At 36.4% G+C, this 17,455-nt stretch overlaps 1 protein-coding gene across 2 annotated transcripts in view; it reads right to left on the reverse strand.

The window, feature by feature from the left end:
• Positions 1-17,455, reverse strand: part of LOC145989846 (endoplasmic reticulum lectin 1) — a 94,287-nt gene that overhangs the window by 55,290 nt on the left and 21,542 nt on the right. For both annotated transcript variants that reach the window (XM_083125298.1, XM_083125297.1), the window contains exons 4-6: positions 13,165-13,300; positions 8,918-9,182; positions 3,755-3,875 (exon numbers count right to left, since the gene is read on the reverse strand). In XM_083125298.1, the coding sequence (XP_082981424.1) occupies positions 3,755-3,875; positions 8,918-9,182; positions 13,165-13,300 (522 nt within the window). The remainder of the gene's footprint in view (positions 1-3,754; positions 3,876-8,917; positions 9,183-13,164; positions 13,301-17,455) is intronic.

A 17,455-nucleotide genomic window follows, 5' to 3' on the forward strand; every position in this document is an offset into this window, starting at 1 on the left:
GCTAAATGTTTACTTGTTTTATTCTGAATTTTACACTTCACATTTCTTTCATTATTCTGATTAAAAACACCAAACCTCAAAGAATATTACTGCAGATTAATAACATAATTTATACGTAAAATGAAATGGAAGCCTTGGTTTGTATCAGAAATATAATCTGAAAAGTACAGAGTATAAGTACTTGTGGAAGTTTGAAATACCAAGATATGGAAGAACAATTTTTCTTGCAAAACTTTCCACTTTGGAGATTCACAAATTGGGTGAAAAGGTTTGTCATTGATGATCAATGATTTAGTTGCTGCATTAAGATATCCAATGGGCTAGCTCCTGAGTTTAAACACGTGCTACCTGTCCAGAAAAAATATAAAAAAAAGTTTCAATTTTTTTTTATGAGGGTTCAATTCATTTCTGTTAAATTTAAATTAATGATCTTTAATATGAAAGAACACAAAAGGAAATAACATGGTATTAAAAATATAAATTTATGTACTGGTTACAAATAGGAACTGCTTGTTCATGTTCCCACATACAAGTGCAGTAAACAGCGAGCACGTATCTAACAGAAACATGAAACATGAGTTTAAATTTGTAATGCTTGGAGTAGAACTTTGAAAATAAAAATATTGTTATGGAATGATGTGAAATTAAGAGAAAACTGCAAAATGACATTTCAATTGAGAAATTCGAAGTTTATCAGTGGACTGACACTTTTGTAAGCACAAATGCAGTATAAATTAAGCAAAATAATAGCACTCTAAAGCACTGAGTGAAGTAGAGTCAGAGTTTATCATGCAGCTGCAACATTTTGTGCAGAGTATAATATTGCGATCTAGAATGATTGTTTTGGAGCATACTGCTTGCAATACAGGAAATTTCAAAATGTCTTCGTTTGTGCTGTGGCAACATCATTGTCAGTGAATGTGTAATTTAGAAAGAAAAGAACAATGGGAAAATTATTGCAGTGTTTTGTTGCAGTAAATTTAGCTGCTTAACAAATGTTAAAAAAATATCACAAGAAATGAATTGGGTAGAAATATTACTTGCTGGACCAATTTAAGAATTTTGGTTCATATTTTGTTAACTGTTCGTATAGTGCAAGAAAGTTTCAAACTATAAGTGTTTCATTCAATAAAATAAAGATATTCTATTATCAAATCACACACGTAAGAAATTTTGAAGCTACCTTTAAAACCGTAATTTTTAAATTCAATCTACAGGTCACAGTAAAGAAATATTTTTGTTTTGCAGTAATATTAAACTCAACTTTTGCTGACTTAATAAGGTACTCTTACATAGTGGATATACATGTAATTTTATTATTTAATTTGTGAAGTAAAGTTAAATTGAAATTTGTAGTGTGTTTTTGTACATTGGTTTTCTGCCTCTCTTGGATAATTGCAACAATGAGGATGAATGGGGAAGTAATGAAAGACATGAAGGAGCGAACACAAAAAGAAAGATGCATGCTTTTGTGGGATTCAAATCAAAGAACTCTGGATTTGTGGTACTTTATGCTAACCACTCCATTACAGAGGTGCAAGCAATTTTCACGCACAACGAGAGCAATTTTCACGCACAACGAGAGCAATTTGCACAAACAGTGGTGTAGATTTAAATGTGGAACACTTTAGTAAAAACAGGGAAGAGAGTGCAAACACCAAGATGATATCAGAGGTGGTTGATTTCCAAGACATCTGGATATTGTTTGATATTTACACATCATCTAAGGTAAGAATTATATTAAACTCAATTAATAATTGGAAAATATCTTCAGTACAGAGCATCTTGTCACAGGAATATTATACCCAGCCAGGCACATAGCCAGGGGGAGGGCTGCAAATATCTAATTTAAATAGTGTATGGCGGTAGCTAATTTTACTTCCTTAGCAGGATTAAACACCCAGCATCGAATAACATGGGTACCTGGGGGAAACACTGGGAGATAAAGGTGATTAGGAGCATGATGCTGATCACATCACCCCCACTCACGACCGGATCAAGAAAGTGTGGGGCGTTACCTCCAAACCCCCTATACGCCTTCATGGCATGGTGCTAAGCACAGGGGAGCACTTTACCTTTTTTTTTTTTTGGCAGGATTAAACATTAGATCAAAAAATGTTTAGTGTATAATAGAGGAACCAGGCTATATTTTTATATTCTTACCATTTAATCCAAAGAATAAATGTATCCACAGTTCTCAAAATGTATAGTTTTCTTTGTGAGAGGTCACACAATTTTGGCCCTAACATTTAAAACTTTTTTTTTAACAGAATGTGTAAAAGTTAATAACAAAATACAATAACTATCACACACAGTACAGTACACTAATTGTACAAAATGTAAGAAAAATAATGGACAACACTTTCTTGGATATTCGATCATACGGTGGATCAACTAGAACAGTCTTTCCATTTATATAATAATAATAATAATAATAAATTTGGATTAAAATTGGTTTATTATTAATAACTTATAATAGTTATTATTGTTAAATGACAATTATAAAATGGTAATAATTATCATTATCATTTCTACTAATAAAGTTTTATCAGTGGCCTGGCCCCCCCTGAAATAACATCCTGGCTACGGGCCCAACTCAGCCGTGAAAGGATTAATATACACAGTTTTTTACACATGTGCACTTCTATGTTAAGTTTTTTAAAGTCTAACATAGATCCCTGAACTGAGGACCTACTCATTAGCAGTGTGAAAACTACATGAGGTACATAAAGAATTCATTTCACATACAAGCTGTGGATACAAGGACAATCAGCAAGAACTACGGAAAGGATATATTTGCAACATAAAGTTAACAGAGCATTAATGAATAATTGAATGAAAATGTAAATGTGCAAGGTAATGAATAAAAAATTACATTGCCTTGGCAATTTTGAACCTGAAAAATTGGAATGACGTAACAAGCTGTTTCTCAACAGGGTTTCTGTTCCCTAACATTTTATACACACTCTGAGGATTGAAACAATAATGTATGAAAAGTAAAGAAATATAAACTTCAATATTTCAAGCATGTCTTTCATTAAATGTTGTATTATGCAGATACATAAGGTGTAAATAATGCTGTATACTTTCAGGATCACTTTCAGGATCAGATGATACATGTAGGAACAAAAAAGGTTTCTCTATACATGTGGCATGACCACCAGGCATTGGAAAATGTTGGCATTGGCAACAAACAGAGGAATAGTGAGGAAAGTAATCATATGAAAAGAGGCCATTCATCACAATAAGAACAAAACAAGGATGAAAACAGTAGATTCCTATTTGCAAAGTCTAGCTCTACGAGAAATTTCTAGCTTCCCAACCAGTGTCTGTTTTTCACAGTTGCACTTCCCCTTTCTGTTATATTGTGAATATTGTTACCGGGACATACACTCTCGGTATTATTTGCATTTTAATTTCATAATACAATGATATCAGTTAAAAACCTACAAGTTGCTTCATCTCTTCCGTTATCATCAGTGATTCTTTGCCATTGATTTTTTCAATCTACTCCACCAAACGCACTTTCTTATGCCTAAATAAACGTGCATTTTAAACATGTGTGCATATGGATTTTTTTCAATTGTCATTACAAGTTCTTTCAGTTCTGCAAATTTTCCAGTCATAAATATCTTTTATGATTTTTAAAAAATAAAACCTTAACATTTAAAATTACAATAAAAGCATAACTATAGTTTTCATTATGGCTTTTACTACTACAACAAGAATAAAATAAATTAAAATCTAGACTTACAATTATTTTCTGACGTCTTAATTTGGAGCTCTCCCTCTCCAAAAGCATCATATCCCTTGGCTTTCTTGGGGCTCCACCCAAAGGATGACAGCTGATCACATTTTCTTCTGACTGCTTTGGTCTATGTAAAACAAAAATCGTAATTTAAATGTACACACAATTAACAGTCACAGAAACATTGCAATTAAAATACAAATTTTGAAAATACTGCTATCTTGCTGTAGTTACAATAAAACTGATGTAATAGAAAGCATGAAGGTTTTAAGAAATGACATGTTTCGATCATCAAAATATTTTGCAACTACTCACATGCACAGAATGGAAATATGACTCTTTCATATTTATTTTTATACTATTCTTTTACATAATGTAAACATCCATGCATAACTGAGACAGTGTAAGAAATATGTGTGAAACATTAAAATACAGGTATTTCTATCACTTATTGTAGAATCTAATTATTCGAAAAAGTACTGTCATCACAACACAAAATTTCACTTATGTTGTTCAGTGATTTGTAACTAACTTTGGATGGGTCACTAATGAAGAAGGACAATGGCTCATTTCATAACCAAATATCACTAGTTACAGTTCCATCTGTATCGTTTTAAAACTATCATTGCATTTCATATCACTGCAATATAATTTTGGCATAATCTGTACCAGAAGCTGAGAAGTGGTTGAATAACTGTACACTTAGCAGTTGGAACTTTCAATTACACCAGCTTTCTACAAAAGCTGTAATCCTACTTTTACAAAATATTAAAGACAAATTTGTAAATTGTGTTACATTGCACGTCCCTTCTTACTACTGACACGGAAATTTTGCTGCTACTGTTAAAGTATCAGGCAAGATACTGTACATATTCATTATGCAATGGAAAAATATAGTGTAAAACAAATTATATATTCACTTTATAAATACATGTAAGCAAATTACTAACTCTTTCCCGTGAAACTTACTTGCAGAGGTTCTATTAATTTCAGTGGCCCCTGCCACCATCCACTACCGGTTCCTGTTGCTAGGAGTGCTGATGTAGCCAGTTCGCCTTCTACGTTGCCACATGTGCTGGGTTTCAGTTATTGCAATAGCAATAGGAAAGTGCAGGATTACGTGCTTATGTTTGATTGTGGTGTCAATCAGCATATGCAATGTGTGTCTGACACACTTTCTTGATCATGGGTTAGTTGACCCAAATGCTATGAGGCAAAAGGGGAAGGAGGAAGAAGAACTTGAGGTGATTTGCTAGTCCGGTAGTTGGTTTGGATTTTTTGCATCCAGTAAGTTCTGCTGTATGCATTCGTTGATGGCTCTGATTGATCTGTCAATATAATGCAAATTGCACTCACATTGGGTGTCATATACTCCTGGGTTGTCAAGGGGTGAGAGCAAATATCATTTTTGTTTGTTCAGAACACTGGCTATTTTGGTCACTGGTTTGTGTGCAAGTTTGATGTCAAACTGTCTCAGGGTTTTAGCAAGGTGGTTAGATGTGGTATGGTGGTACGGGAAGGCAATCCATTTCATTTTACTGTTGTTGTTTGTTGGTGATGGCTTGGCTGTCGCACCTGCATCTCTGCTTTGCTGCACCACATAGTCATTCTTAAGTCCTGCATCTCTGATTATGGTAACTTCTTCCCTTAGATCTTCTTCATTTGTGCAGTAAGAGAAAGCTCTTCCGTAAAGGTTCAGCCACACATAGGCTTTCTGTTTGTGTGGATGATTGGAGAGAGCTTGAAAGATAAGAAAAAATGTATTGTAAACCTGAATATACAGGTTCCCTGTCTCTGGTTTTCTGCAGACTGTGGTGGTGAATTTGTTGGTGGTTAGGTCTAAAAGTTGATACTGCAATGGTTTTCCAGTTCTACAGTGAATTTGAACCTGTGGTGAATATTGCCTATTTTTCCAGCAGTAGGTCTATTTCTTTGTCATTTTTGTACACGACAATAGCGCCTTCGGCATATCTGCCGTATCCTAAGTACCGTAGTTCTGGAGAGCGAAGGATGTCTTCTTCAACCAAGTACATAACAATATTGGCTATGGGAGCAGAAAGAGGATTGCATATAGCCAATCCCTCTGTCTGTATGAAGTAGTTTCCTTCAAACTGAAAGTAGTAGTGTTTGAGGCATCTTTCCAATAACTTGGATACCTCAGATACTTCTACTGGAGTGATTTTGTTGATTGTAAGCCATCTTTCAATTGAGATGATGGCTAGGTCAGTCGGGATGGAATTATGCATGACAACTATATCAATGCTTGCACGTTTTGCATGGTTTTTGATTTGATTTGATTTGGTTTATTTTACTTCGCTTTTTGTGCCACTTTTGGCTAATTTGCGAAGATGGGGATGAGTGATGATATGAAGAAATTTATGAATAGACACGCATGAACATCCATGCCCAGGCCAGGATTCGAACCCAGGACCCCTGGTGTTGCAGCACGAATGTTTTGCATGGTTAGCTTGTACTATGAGGTCATAAGTTCTTTGGTATCTGCGCTGTTGCAGAAAACATAGGTTAGTTTGTGATTGTGTGCTGAGATTTTATTTCTAGCCAGTTTACAAGGTGGACCGTTGGCTGATTGAACCCCGCTACTATCAGGTACATCGGAATTCCCAGTTTGTTCATTTTTAGAAAGCCATAGACTATGGCAGGAAGGGGGGGGGTATTGAGGAGGAGTTGGTTGAGAATGACACTGCTTTCAACGGTGTGCTTAATTATACGCCAACACTTGTCAGTGAGGTTGCTGTAGATGGTTTTGTATGAGTCACAATTTAGTTTTTTCATTCATTTTTCTTGAGAAATCACCCTTATGCATGATTATGTGATGGTTCGTTTATTGGCAGACAAGCCATCACTAACAAAAAAAAAGTGAAATAGATTGCCTTCCCGTACCACCATACCACATCTAACCACCTTGCCAAGACCCTGAGACAGTTTGACATCAAACTTGCACACAAACCAGTGACCAAAATAGCCAGTGTTCTGAACAAACACAAATGATATTTGCTCTCACCCCTTGACAACCCAGAAATATATGACACCCAATGCATTACATTGGCAGATCAATCAGAGCTATCAACAAATGAATACAACAGCACTTATCAGATGAAAAAAAATCTAAACCAACTACCAGACTAGCAAATCACCTCAAGTTCAACTAACATGATCAAAAAAGTTTCAGACAGACATAACAGTTGGGTTGAAAAGTTCGTAGGCTGACTCATAGATGGCGTTACTAGAATTAAATCCATGTGATTTTTACTTAGTACTAACCTTCAAAAGATACGTGTATAAATTTCACAGCTGCCGGATAATTAGTTCGTGAGATATAGCATTGTGAGTGAAGCAGCTTTTGTTATTGTGAAAAAATGGATAAAAAAGAATTTTGTGTGTTAATAAAGCATTGCTTTTTGGCGAAAAAAAATACTGTTGAAGCCAAGGCTTGGCTTGATAAACATTATTCGGACTCTGCACCAGGAAAATCAACCGTTGAGAAGTGGTTTGCTAAATTTAAATGAGGCGAAATGAGCATCGAAGACGACGCACGCAGTGGACGCCCCAAAGAGGCTGTTACCGACGAAAACATCAAAAAAGTCCACAAAATAATTTTAAATGATCGTAAAGTGAAGTTGATCGAGATAGCTGAGACTTTAAAAATATCAAAGGAACGTGTTGGACATATTGTGCATGAATATTTGAACATGCGAAAGCTGTGTGCAAAATGGGTGCCGCGCGTGCTCACAATCGATCAAAAGCAACAACGTTTTGATGATTCGGAGCAATGTTTAGCGATATTCAACCGTAATAAACACGAATTTTTCCGTCAATATATTACAATGGATGAAACATGGCTCCTTAACTACACTCCAGAGTCCAATCGACAGTCAGCCGAGTGGACTGCACGTGATGAACCGAATCCAAAGCGTGGAAAGACGCAACAGTCGGCTGGCAAGGTTATGGCATCAGTATTCTGGGATGCGCATGGTATTATATTCATCGATTACCTCAAAAAGGGCCAGACCATCAACAGCGATTATTACATAGCGTTGTTGGAGCGTTTAAAGGATGAAATCACGAAAAAACGGCCCCATTTGAAGAAGAAAAAAGTGCTGTTTCATCAAGACAATGCACCGTGTCACAAATCAATGAAAACGATGGCAAAATTATATGAATTAGACTACGAATTGCTTCCCCATCCACCATATTCTCCAGATCTGGCCCCCAGTGACTTTTTTCTGTTTGCAGACCTTAAAAGAATGCTCGCTGGAAAGAAATTTAGCACTGATGAAGAGGTAATCGCCGAAACTGAGGCCTATTTTGAGGCTAAAGAGAAATCGTACTATAAAAATGGCATCGAAAAATTGTATGACCGCTATAATCGTTGTATCGCCCTCGAAGGCAACTATATTGAATAATAAAATCGAATTTTGTCAAAAAAATATTTTTTACTATGTTAGCCTACGAACTTTTCAGCCCAACTGTTACATTCCACATGCTGATTGACATAACAACCAAAGAGACACACGCAATCATACACTTTCCCCATGAACTGAACATTGACAAATACCAGGCACATCGTATTTGGATGCTGCAATTGCAACAACTGAAACCCAGCACACATGGCAAACATAGAAGACGAACTGATTACACGAGCGCTCCTAGTGGAATGCAGGGAAAGTACAGGAACTGGAAGCCTGCCCAGCAGCGAAGCAACAAGTTCCCAAGTGGATGGTGGCAGGGGCCATCAAAATTAATAGAACCTCTACAAGTAAGTTTCGCGGAAAAAGTTAGTAATTTGCTTACAGGTATTTATCATACAAATGCATCTCTTATTCCCCAAACATGAATATTCACTTCGTTAATCGATGCATATGTAAAAAAAAGTAATAACATATGATTGTTGTTTTATTTTTTTTATTGATTTAGTTTATTTTACTTCGCATTTTGTGCCTCTTGGCTAATTTGAGAAGATGGGGATGAGTGATGAAATGATGAAATTGATGAATGGACATTCACAAACAACCAAGCCCGACCGGGATTCGAACCCAGGACCCTTGGCGTCGCAGCACGATGTGCTAACCACTCGGCCACAGGGTCGGGCTCTGCCAGTGGGGTCGGCAAAATTAAGATCAAAAAGCAAAATAATGAAACTTTATTTACCTGTACTTTGGATGCTGACACAAGAATGGAGACAACACAATTATTTCATATTCACAAGTAGATGTTTCCTTTATTGAGTATATCTCATGTTTCCCATGCCGATAACACACATATAATACTCTTGTCATTCGAGCCTTCCCATTTAGATCACACAATGTTCCATCCGTCATGTTAACTTGCAAGTATGGCATGTTCATTCCATCAATTTTCTTCAGAGGGATATCTGACAGTGCCTTTTCATCTTTTAACTTGTCATACTCTTCACCTATGTCAACAGATAAATAAAGAAGCCTTTAAAGTGTTCTTATTTGTGCTAAATTCACATATACCATGAAAGCTTTAGCATTACACAAGGGTACAAATTACAAGTGGTGTAAAAATAAAAGGAGATAATGAATACAGCTAGTATCCACCTACAGTCAATTTAGCACATTCGCCGCAACCTAAAAAATGCATACTTTTGTCAGGGGCCAATTAATGCTGTCATGTATTTTTGCTTTTCTGTAGCATAAAAGGGATTGATTAATGTAAAATACATTGTAAATTTGCAATTTTCATGTAAATTTTACAATGATGTACATGTGCGTCACAGACTTATAGCATGAAGTTTTGTTACTCTATGTCACATAATGCACAATTGTATGTCATGTTTTATTGACATAGATATTTTTTATTTTCAAACAGTTTTAATTTTTTCAATATATTATATTTTCCTATATTTTCCATGATCCTCCTAATAAGACAAATTATTACATTACAATGTGATAGTATTATTATTATTATACACATGTATTACATGCATACATACATATTTATTATATAACGCAGTATATTCATGATGAAAGTTGTGCGAATTACTCACAAATTTAATATAAATATATTAATAACTTACGTTTTGCGAGTATGTATCTAGTTAACTCCTGCAACGTTTCGGGACGCAACTGTTCCCTTCCTCAGGCTGCTCACGTTTAGGTTATATGTAAATCATAACCACGTCGATCTCTCCATAGGTACAGCATATAGGATTGGTAAAAGATGTGTGGTTAAAAAACAATAAAAATCTAAAACCCATTACAGGTGCACTTCATACTACCATGTTGTTTCCCCACATGCACATGGTAGTATGACGTGCACCTGTAATGGGTTTTAGATTTTTATTGTTTTTTAACCACACATCTTTTACCAATCCTATATGCTGTACCTATGGAGAGGTCAACGTGGTTATGATTTACATATAACCTAAACGTGAGCAGCCTGAGGAAGGGAGCAGTTGCATCCCGAAACGTCGCATGAGTTACCTAGATACATACTTGCAAAACTTAAGTTATTAATATATTTATAACACAGTATAATACAGTGTTATTCAAAAAGAATGGTACAAAAGTAAGGTTAATTTATTTTTAAGTGAAAAGAGATACAAAAGCAATTCTGGTGGGAAACAAGAAAGGAAGAATGTAAATTTATAGCCTGTGGTTGTAGTTGACATAAAATCCGCTAGAGGCGCTACTTGTTGTTGATAGCCAAAATGGCAACAACGAAGGTAGAGCAAGCCTATTGCATAATGGAATTTACACAAACAGGAGCAGTTGTTACAGTTCAGAGACACTTTCGTGCGAAATTCAAGAAACGACCACCACATAGACACTGCATTACATGCAGAAGTTTGAATCAACTGGATGTCTGTGCAGTAGAAAAATTCCCGGTCGACCTGGAACATCGAGGGAGACAGTGGATAGAATTTGTGCTGCTTTTCAAACGAGTCCCAGAAAATCGACAAACCAAGCAAGTAAAGAACTTAATGTGCCACAACCCACTGTATGGTGTATTCTAAGAAAGCATCTATGCTTTAAACCATAGAAATTGCAACTCATGCAGGTGCTGAAAAATGCAGATATGCCAAAACGTCACACCTTCTGCATTGAAATGCAGAATCTGTTCGAAGAAGAGGATGGATTCGCTGACAGGTTAGTGTTTAGTGATGAAGCGACATTTCATGTTACCAGGAAAGTGAATCACCATAATATTAGGATCTGGGGTACAGAACACCCTCATACCATAGTGCAGCAGGAAAAAGACTCACCAAAAGTGAATGTGTTTTGTGCAATAAGCAGACAGGAAGTGTATGGACCTTTCATTTTTGCCGAAGCCACTGTTACTGGCCAGACCTGCCTGGACATGTTATCGAAATGGCTCATGCCACAACTGGAGGAAGATATTTCGAATTCAATCTTTCAACAGGATGGTGCTCCTCCCCACTTCCACAACCTTGCTCCTGCGCACCTCAATGTCACCAGACCAGGTCGTTGAATTGGGCATACCGGGAATTTTTCAACAGGATGGTGCTCCTCACCACTTCCACAACCTTGCTCCTGCGCACCTCAATGTCACCAGACCAGGTCGTTGGATTGGCCGTACCGGGAATCAGGATTTGGCAATGCTGACCTGGCCCCCACAATCCCCAGATCTTACTCCATACGACTTCTTTTTATGGGGGTCTGTGAAAGACACTGTGTACGTTACTCCATTACCAGAGGACCTGGATAATTTAAAGCAGCGCATCTCTCATGCAGTGGAACTGATAACCGAGGATATGTTGGAACGTGTCTGGCAAGAAATGGATTATCGTTTTGACATCTGATGTGTTACCCAGGGTGCTCATATCCAACATTTGTAATTGTCCAGGTAAATTTACAACCTTCCTTTCCTCTTTCCCACTAGAATTGCTTTTGTATCTCTTTTCACTTAAAAATAAATTAACTTTACTTTTGTATCATTCTTTTTTAATAACCCTGTATATTAAAATGGCTATATTCATGCATAGTTGGTTCATACTTTGTTAGATATTGATGTAGCATGACAGAATCACTTATAAAAGTACAATGATAAATTTCGAAAGTTCCCATACATTCACTTAACTTGTGGTAAAGAGCAAAACAATGTTCAATGTGAAGTCCTGGTTCTCCTTTACATTCTGAATAATACAAAGCAGTGTTATTTCTCTATTGGTACATGAAATGACAATTGTAATGTTTCAGACTAGTAATGTTACCAAGAATAAAAAAAAGAAAACAATTTCTTTGCTGTCAAACAATGCCTTGATCCATGAGTAAGAAACAAAAGGAACTATAATGCCATTCGATTCAACAATGCTAAGAGGGATGTGCAAAAGAGAAACCAAACTAATATTTATTTCAAACAATCCTTCAGCAATGTGCCATGAAAAACTTTAAAGCTTGTTGTGCAGTGATGCTGATGGGTAAGCATTCAAAGTATTACATACATGTGCATCAAAGGCACACAGCACATATGCATCACTGGCAGCGAACGTGTTAACTCGCGTGTTATGTATTTTACTAATTTTAATGCCATGCAGAGAAAAGGGAAACATATTAAGGATAGAGAGCATGGAAAAGGAAAATAATACATGATGCAGTTCATTTCAAATCAGGGAGGTGAGGTGCAAATGTGTACCATCACCAGCACACATTTCACTGAAAAAATCTATGTGATAGGGTGTACAGACATACCTTCAAAGAATTGAAATAGTAGTATGAGATATTTATATATTTCACCTTCAGAATGGTGTACGGTGGGTGCACCAAATTTTATAAAAAAACACTGCCCACTTTTATTCTACATTTCTTATATGCAGTAATGGGTTACCATTTCCTATATTAAAGAAAAATAGTAGTTGGCTTTTCCGATATCCCAATTTCAAAAAGTGTGAAAATGCATCTTTGCAATATTTGTTGTTAAGGACAATAATAATACTAGTAAAGGAAATACGCTAATCCTAGAATACTTTCAATGCAAAATATATTTCATTATGTGGAGGAAATTTTTGAAAATCGAAAAATTATGAAATTACACTGTCTTTTCAATTGTTTACAGTTCTTCCATCACTCAGTGCTCTATCGACTTCTAAAATTGATTTATTGTTATTCCCATGAAATGTCTCTTTCAAATAAAAAAGACTGCAATTCTTGTTCTCTTTCCTCCATAGTGTAACTAACTTTGAAGAGAAGCATGTTTTCATATTATTTCCACAATATGCACTTCTCACTTTATGTGCAACTTTGTTCTCATATTGCATACTTACAATATTTCAGCTTTTAATGTATGTCTGTATACCCTTTCACATAGGTGAGGAAAATAAATGTGGAAAATACACAAAGAAGCACACACACTTCATTTAAAAACTCAAGGTAGTATACATTATTTCATACCAGCTGCAGAAAAATACTTACTCAAAGTGGCATATATATTTTTATCCCATTTTCCTAAGTAATATTCTTGCAGCTTGACCTTTTTCCCTTCTCTCTCCTCATGATATTGGCGTATGTACCTTCCATGGCATAGCTCATATGTCCAGTAGGCTTCCAACTGCAATACAGTACCATGTTACAGTTACATTCATCAGAATTATATTAATTCATGGGGGACATTCCACGAAAAGTGGTCCTACCCCATGTACATAACAAAATGAATTAATATGGAAATTATTAATGGCATCAAGATTCAGATGTTTGTGAATGCATATAATTTGCACATTTCACCAACAAAAGTTACTAGCATCTGCAGCCTATGTGCTTCACAGACAAATGAAGTCAAAATTTGCTACTTTCTAGTGTCACACACCTAACACACTTTTGTTAATGCTTTTCATGCATTCAGGCTGAAGTTTAATCTCAATGTCTAGAATCTTAAAATGTGTGTGTAAAATGTCACACATGTAACGCTGGAATGCACCAATGAACGAAATTTATTTTTCACATTTTCGTCGCAAAAAAGTAATTACCATCACTAAAATAGCTTTTTACTATAATGTACTGGCAAGAACACATTTCTACTTGTCACGCTTGACCAGGAGTTACCAACACAAATAGCATGCAAAAAAATGCCAAAGTCTGATGTTTCACCAGCTTTGCTTGGGTATCAAGATAAAAAAAGTAGAGATGGGCCACACGGATCAGTACTCTATTGGTTTGTTTGAGCTTTTGTTTTAAATCAACTTTATGCACATATAGGATAATCGGGATTGGGCCTACAGTTTAAAGTGGAATCCGAACCACTATATGCCTCCACCAGGTAACGAACCCGGGATCCCTTGATTACAAGGTGACAATGTTACCAGTACACCATCGGGGAGGCCCCAGAACTATTTTGGTATTGACCAACATAGATATATCAGAATACTGGTATAGTACTGGTAGGAGGCAAGTCCAGAAAGTAAAGATACAAAGGTCAATATGTTGTTAGAGTATTCTGTTAGAATATATGATACAATGAAAGTTCCAGTTCTGTCAAAAAAACATTTAATAAGCACACCCAGAAAAAAAAAGGATTATCCAAGTTTGTACAGACTTCATATGCTGTGCAGAAGTGAATGTTTCAAATTTAAAGAAATTAAGTTAAACTTAGATTGGAATGAAGCCATGTCGTTGTTGCACGTCAAAGCAATCAGTCCCACAACTACTACATAATTCACTGTTAATAGGAGATTCACATCCAGTAACGACTATTTTCCAACCATAGATAAGATTTGAGACAACTTTCTCATCATTGTTGTCACTCAGTACTCAAGAGCTCTGGGGAAACATAATTTTTCTGCATATGTACATTAATCATGAAGATGATAAAATGATTAGATTGACAAAGGAACAGCCATACCCAGGATAATGGGGAGTACAAGCAGAATAATTTATGATGCTATGATTCACTGAGATTATTGTGTGTTACTTCTATCAGCCCACCAAATATTCTTTCTACAGTGTGTTTCAAAAGTCGCACAACCCAAACTTTGAAAATGTATATCATGAAAACCTTAAGAGATATTTACACCGGGTGTTTTGCATTATAAAGCCTCATCCATTGAGATATTTTTCAGTACTTAACATTATCAATTTATTCCATACAGAAAATTAAATAAATTAATAACTTGCAAAAGGCAGCATTAACATTTTTCCAGAAATTCACTCTTGGGTGAGAAAATTATGTAAGAAATTATCGGAGAGTCATAATTAGACGTATAATGAGTGATGCCATGCTAATCTGTCATTTGCATCAAAAAATGATCATGTACAGCATTTGATGGATTTATAACTGGTGATTTTATGGGTTGAGTGAAAAAGTGTAATTTTTGGCACATATCTCCGTAGATGGCAACACTAGCAGGTTGAAATTTTGTCACTAGATGCACGCAACATGTGCCTAAGTATTAACCATACATTTACGTGAAAAATCTTAAATCATGATTTTGTACCGAAATTAGACTCTTGAGAGAATCCTAACCTGCCCCTGGCTACCCTGAATTTTCTTCGCTCACGCTTCGCCACTACAGTGCCTGTGGTTGATTCACCATGGTGAATTCATTGGAGCAGCACGCGTGCATTGTTGAAGAGTATTTCACTATCCATTCTTACACTCATGTGCAAGAGGTTTTCCAGGAAAAATATCCTGCTTCTACTGTACCTCACAAGCAACTGTTTTACGACTAGTGCATCGTTTTCAAGAAACCGGAAGTGTATGTGACAAAACACGAAGTGGCACTTTTTCACTCAACCCATAAAATTGCCAGTCATAAATCCATCAAATGCTGTACATGATCAGTTTTAGTTGCAAATGACAGATTGGCATGGCATCATTCATTAGACGTCTAATTATGACTCTCCGATAATTTCTTACATAGTTTTCTCACTCAAAAGTGCATTTCTGGAAAAAATTTAACGCTGTCTTTCGCCAGTTATTAATTTATTTAATTTTCTGTATGGAATAAATTGATAATGTTAAGCATTGAAAAATATCTCAATGGATGAGGCTTTATAATGCAAAACACCCGGTGTAAATATCTGTTAATGTTTTCATGACATAAATTTTGAAAGTTTGGGTTGAACGACTTTTGAAACACACTGTATCTATAACTGTGTAAGTTTGTGATGTATTTATAGTTGAAACAGACAGATGGACAGCAAAGAAAAGTTTATTTTCCTCATTAGCACCTGAAAAATTTAAGTGTAATACAGGAGAGAGAATTGTTTTTTAATTAATATTATCAATACTTAATATCAAAATCCAGAAATATCTGTTTGTGGCAATAAACCTTTTTCTATCATGTGTATTATGAGCTAAAATTATGGGAATAGAATGAGGAAAAGAGCAGGGGATAACTAAATTTTGTTAAGTAGCAAACAGTAAACACTTACCAAACACATAAAGAAAAGTTCAATATTTTGCAGCCTGGCTGCATAGAAGAATTGATCGATTGATTTGCTTTATTTTACTTCACTTTTTGTGCCACTTTTGGCTAATTTGCGAAAATGGGGATGAGTGATGATATGATGAAATTGATGAATGGACACACACACAAACATCCATGCCCAGGCTGGGATTTGAACCCGGGACCCCTGTCGTCACAGAAGAATAAAACAGATGGTATCAGTGCAGCAGTGTAGCCAGAAAGAAGTGATAAGTGACAGCCATCGACTATTTTGCCAGTGTATGGTTGGTGAAGTTCGGGAAGGAAAAGGAGGGGGGGGGGGTTATTGGGTGTCTAGTTTTAGTCCGGAGGATAGGGGGTATAGTGGCACGCTTGCCTCATATGTAGGTCCTTTCCCACCAGCTGCAAGATGGATGGGAGTAATAAGTGGATAATGGCCACATGGAAACAATTGTTAGTGTTATGGTAGTTGGTGTAGTTGGCAACAGTGAGGTCAGAGTTTTGGGTTGAAAAACAGTGGTTATTGATTTGGAGGTTCACGGGGGGTAGATGTTTCACCAAGGTAGAATCCACCACAGAATTGGCAGATAAGGATGTATGCAAGGTTCGAGATGAGCCATTGGGTGAAGAGTGAACTTGCCAGCAGCAGCGGGAATCTGGATGGTGGGGGGAGGTGATGAATATGGGGCAGGTATCCCACCTGTGGGCTGGAGATTGTGGGGTGAGAAGGGTTGGTGTATTTCTGACCAATATGTTCTTCAGGTTGGGGGGATGATGGAAGATGGCCCTGGGTTTGTCCCAAAATATATTCTTGGTGTTGGAATCACTGTGAAGGATGGGGAGAAAGGAGTGAAGGGTGTGTTTGATCTTCTCCAGCTGTGGGAAGTGGATCTGGTAATTTGTTTGTTGATGAGGGTGGTGGGGGTTATCGATGGTTGATTAGGGCTTGATGCAGGCACCTTTACTGGCTTGTTTTTTGTCACTTACATATTTTTGATTATCTAAAATTAGTCATAAAAAGCATGAGATAATCATATCTTTGAACAGGATTTGAAATAAGAAGTATTCGTAGATTTGATCTATAAGTGTTGTTCCATTGGAATGTAAGACTTTCATTACCATGTTATCTCTCAACTCTACAACTTTATATATTTTTTTGTACAAGTACAAACAGGTATCCTTATTGCTAAATTCCTTGCAGTGGCATAAATGGCAACCATAATCTGGCTAAAGTGGTAAAAACAAGGTAAAGTTTCCCGTGCCACGAAAGCATATTTAGGGGATGTGGGGATTGGGCCCCCCACATTCTCGATCGTGGCCAT

This window comes from Lepisma saccharinum, chromosome 7 (genome assembly GCF_977018435.1).
Source record: "Lepisma saccharinum chromosome 7, izLepSacc3.1, whole genome shotgun sequence".
Taxonomy (NCBI): domain Eukaryota; kingdom Metazoa; phylum Arthropoda; class Insecta; order Zygentoma; family Lepismatidae; genus Lepisma; species Lepisma saccharinum.